This window comes from Octodon degus, unplaced genomic scaffold (genome assembly GCF_000260255.1).
Source record: "Octodon degus isolate 3935 unplaced genomic scaffold, OctDeg1.0 scaffold00197, whole genome shotgun sequence".
Classification (NCBI taxonomy): Eukaryota; Metazoa; Chordata; class Mammalia; order Rodentia; family Octodontidae; genus Octodon; species Octodon degus.
The window spans coordinates 1,493,961-1,497,726 of record NW_004524773.1 but is presented as its reverse complement, the minus strand read 5'-3'; the positions used below and the strand labels follow the sequence as shown (position 1 = coordinate 1,497,726).

The 3,766-nt window shown below is 54.4% G+C and overlaps 1 protein-coding gene across 1 annotated transcript in view; it reads right to left on the bottom strand.

Moving 5' to 3' along the window:
• The window catches only part of Rsph6a (radial spoke head 6 homolog A), a 19,751-nt gene that overhangs the window by 9,587 nt on the left and 6,398 nt on the right, over positions 1–3,766 (bottom strand). Inside the window, exon 3 of the mRNA XM_004644401.2 lies at positions 1,141–1,905. Coding sequence (XP_004644458.1) covers positions 1,141–1,905 — 765 coding nt within the window. The remainder of the gene's footprint in view (positions 1–1,140; positions 1,906–3,766) is intronic.

Sequence of the window (3,766 nt, the reverse complement as noted above, 5' to 3'; positions counted from 1 at the left end):
GAGCCATCTCACCAGCCCTCTCCTCTTTTTTTTCTTTGGCTTTGAGACAGGGTCTTGTTACGTAATGTAGGCCAGCCTTGAGCTTGCTGTGCAGCCCAGGCTGCCCTCTGCTTCAATTCCTGCGAGTGCTGGGCGTCAGGCACGCGTCACTGTGCCTACTAAAGTCCATAATCTCCTAAAAGCTGAATAGCTTTGCAACCAGATTTTTGGTGCTGGGGTGTAGCTGGGTGGCAGAGCTCTGGCCTCGCCCATGGGAGGCCCTCAGCTGGATCCTAGCAATGAAAAGAAAACCAAGACAGTGTCGGGAGTCGTTTGGCAGCAGGCCTGAGCTAGGAGAGTCGGCTTTGCTTCAGACGTGCTGCTGCATCTGCAGACAGGCTGTGGCCCTCGCCCGTGCACTGCACCACACACAGCCCTCGGCCCAAGCAACGCTTTGGAAATCTGGAAAATTCTGCTGCAAAATGCATCTGCTCTCTACAGCCAGCCCTCCCAGGCCAATACTGGGGACTGAACTCAGGCTTTTCACTACAAGTTATACCTTCAGCTCTTTTTATTTTTATTTATTTTGGGGTGGGGTAAAACAGCCCCTCCCTATTTATGTTATTTATTTATTTATTTATTTATTTATTTATTTTTTGCAGAACCAGGGATTGAACTCAGGCCCTTGCTCTTGCCAGGGAAGCGCTTATTCCACTGAGCCATCTCCCTGGCCCCTTCTCCCTATATATTTTAAGCTGGCCTCAAACTCACAGTGATCCTCCTGCCTCAGCCTCCCAAGTGTTGGCATACACCCCACCACCCTCAGTCCTTTTTAATTTTTGCAATAGGGTTTTTTTTTTGTTTTTTGTACAGGGTCTTACTACACAGTTCAGACTTGTAGTAATCCTCCTGTTTTCAGCCTCCCCAACAGCTGGGATTACAGGTATGCACCACCATGCCCAGACTTGCAATAGGGTCTTGCTAAGTCACTAAGCCGCCCAGGCCAGGCTCGAAGTCGCAGTCTTCCTGCCTCTGCTTCCCAGCGTGCTAGAATACCAGGTGTGCACCATCTGGCCCCGATCCCAAGGACCTGTGGCGCCCTACAGGGATACCAGCCTGGCCATACCGCGGGGTCTCCCGAGGCCGCCCGTGCTCACTCACCTGCGGCAGGATGTGCTGCGTGTGGTGCACCCAGTTGGCCAGGGAGTCGACGAGCTCGAGCACGGGGATGCCCTCGAAGTCGGCGTTCTCCTCGAAGGAGTCGCGGCCCGCGCCGCCCTCGTCCTCCTCATCGCCCTCCTCCTCGCTGAACTGGTAGAAGCCGAGCGGGCTGATGTGCGTGGCGGCCGAGATGCGCGCGATCTGGGCGCGCAGGTAGTTGGCCTCGTTGCCGGGGAAGGGCGGGTAGCTGACGACGGGCGCGTCCAGGTGGCCCGTGAAGAACTTGCGGATCTTGCGCGCGCACACGATCTGCGCGGGCGTCACGGGCGGCAGCCGCGTCCACGGCCGGCCCGGCTCGGCGCACACGAAGTACAGGTACTTGTTGGTGCCCGCGCGGCTCTCCCTGGGCACGACGGGCGGCGGCTTCCACTGCGGCTTGGGCACGGCGTCCGCCACCTTCTCCTCGTCCTCCTCGCCCTCCTCCTCGCCGCCCGGCTGCTCCAGCGTGTCGCCGCCCTCCAGCAGCTCCTCGCCCTCCTCCTCCTCGCCCTCCTCCTCGCCCTCGCGGAACTCCACCTCGGCCACCAGGTAGCTGCGGCGCAGCCCCAGGATCTTGCCCCAGAAGCGGCACGTGTGCACCGGCTGCTGCTCCACCAGCTGCTTCAGCGCCAGGTAGATGCGGAAGCTCTCCTCCACGCTCAGCCCCACGCCGGCCTGCTCCAGGTGGAAGGCTGTTTCCATGATATTGGGCACCGCGGTCTCCGCCTGTGGGGTGCAGGGCAGAGAGCTGAGGGCCTGCTCCCTAGGCTGCCTCTTCAGGAGCCGAGAAGCCAACGCCTGTAAGCCCAGCACTCCGGAGGCTGAGGCAGGAGGATTGCTACGAGTTCCGAGTCAGCCTGAGTTATGTAGTGAGTTCAAGGACAGCAGCCTGAACTGCACAGCAAGACCTTGACTCAGGGCCCAGGGAGATAGCTCAGTAGAATAAGCACTTGCCTGGCAAGTGCGGGGTTCTGAGTTCAATCCCCAGTAGACCTCTAAATAAAGACCTTGACTCAGCATACAGCCTCCCACCCCCACATACACAAGCATGCCCTTGGACATATACATATATACCTACCTACATACACACAGAACTACCACCAGGACCCGCAAAATAGATCAGTGGATTAAAGCACCTGCCTAGGGACCAGGGTTCAATCCCTGGTGTGCTGTTGCCAGCCCTGACCTGCTGAGAGGACAATTGAGACTGGGTAAGGTGGGTGGTGGCACTGCCTGTAATCCCAGTGTTTGAGAGGCTGAAAACAGGAGGGTCACTATGAGTCCAATCTTGTAGTGAGGCCCTGTGGACCCTGTCCTAAATGCGTAAAAATATATTTAAAAAAAAAAAAAAAAACAACTACCACCACCACCAAACAGAAATCAGTTCTCAGTTCTGGTGGTCAGAAGTTGGAGATCAAGTTTGATGCTTTCTGAGAGTTGTGAGAGAAAAATCTGTTTTAGGTGTCTAGCCACCTTCTGGTGGTTGCTGACCCTCTTTGGCATCACTTGGCTTTATTTATTTATTTTTAATCTTTATTTATTTATGTATTTAGTACAGGGTCTCGCTACGCAGCTCAGACTCGTAGTGATCCTCCTGTCTCACCTCCCTAGCATGGACATCACAGGTGTGCGCCACCACACCTGGCTTTGGGGGCTGACATGGTGCATGCTGTCAAGGCATGTGGTACCCAGGATCGAATCCTGGTCCTTTTGAACTTTCCAGGCAGGAGCTATCTCCCCAGCCCATGCCTTGGCTTTAGAAGCATCCCCAAGTCTCTGCCTGTATGCATGTGGCCTCGCCCACCTGTCCAACCCCCAGCTCGCCCCATTGCTGGGGACTGAACCCAGAGAGCTGCCTCCTCAGCCCTTGCGCTTGCCGGGGAAGCGCTTATTCCACTGAGCCATCTCCCGGGCCCCTTACTTTTTAATCTTGACACAGGGTTTTACTAAATTGCCCAAGCAGGCCTCAAACTTGTGGTCCTTCAACCTCAGCCTCTGAAGTAGTTAGGACTGTGTGCCTCAGTACCCAGCACCCGCTCCCCTTTTTTATAGGGGTACCAGTTGTGTTGGGCTGGGCACTTACCCTGCTCTATTCTGATCTCATCTAAACAGGGATGAAGCTCAGCAGCGCAGCACCTGTCTAGCAAGTGCAAAGCCTTGAGTTGGGTTCTTGGTACCATAAAAGAAAAAGACCAAACACTAAATTTAACCAGTAGCTGAGTGTGATGTTGCCCACCTGAAATCTCAGCCACTGAAGCAGGAAGCTCAAACAGCCTGGGTAACTACAGAGCTTTTGTCTCAAAAATGAAATAAAATGTGCTTCCCTGGCAAGCACAAGGGCCTGAGTTCAATCCCCAGTTCCGCAAAAAACAAACAAACAAACAAACAAAAAATGAAATAAAATAACATAAGAAGGAGCTCAGCCCTGTTTGGGTCGCGTCTTCCATACTGCAACGGAAAGGAGGAGGCAGTAAATTACATCTGCAGTGCTGTTATTCCTAAAGTCACTTCTAAATTGTTTGATGGGGCCGGGAGATGGCTCAGTAGAATAAATGCTTGCCTGGCAAGCTCAAGGGCCTGAGTTCAA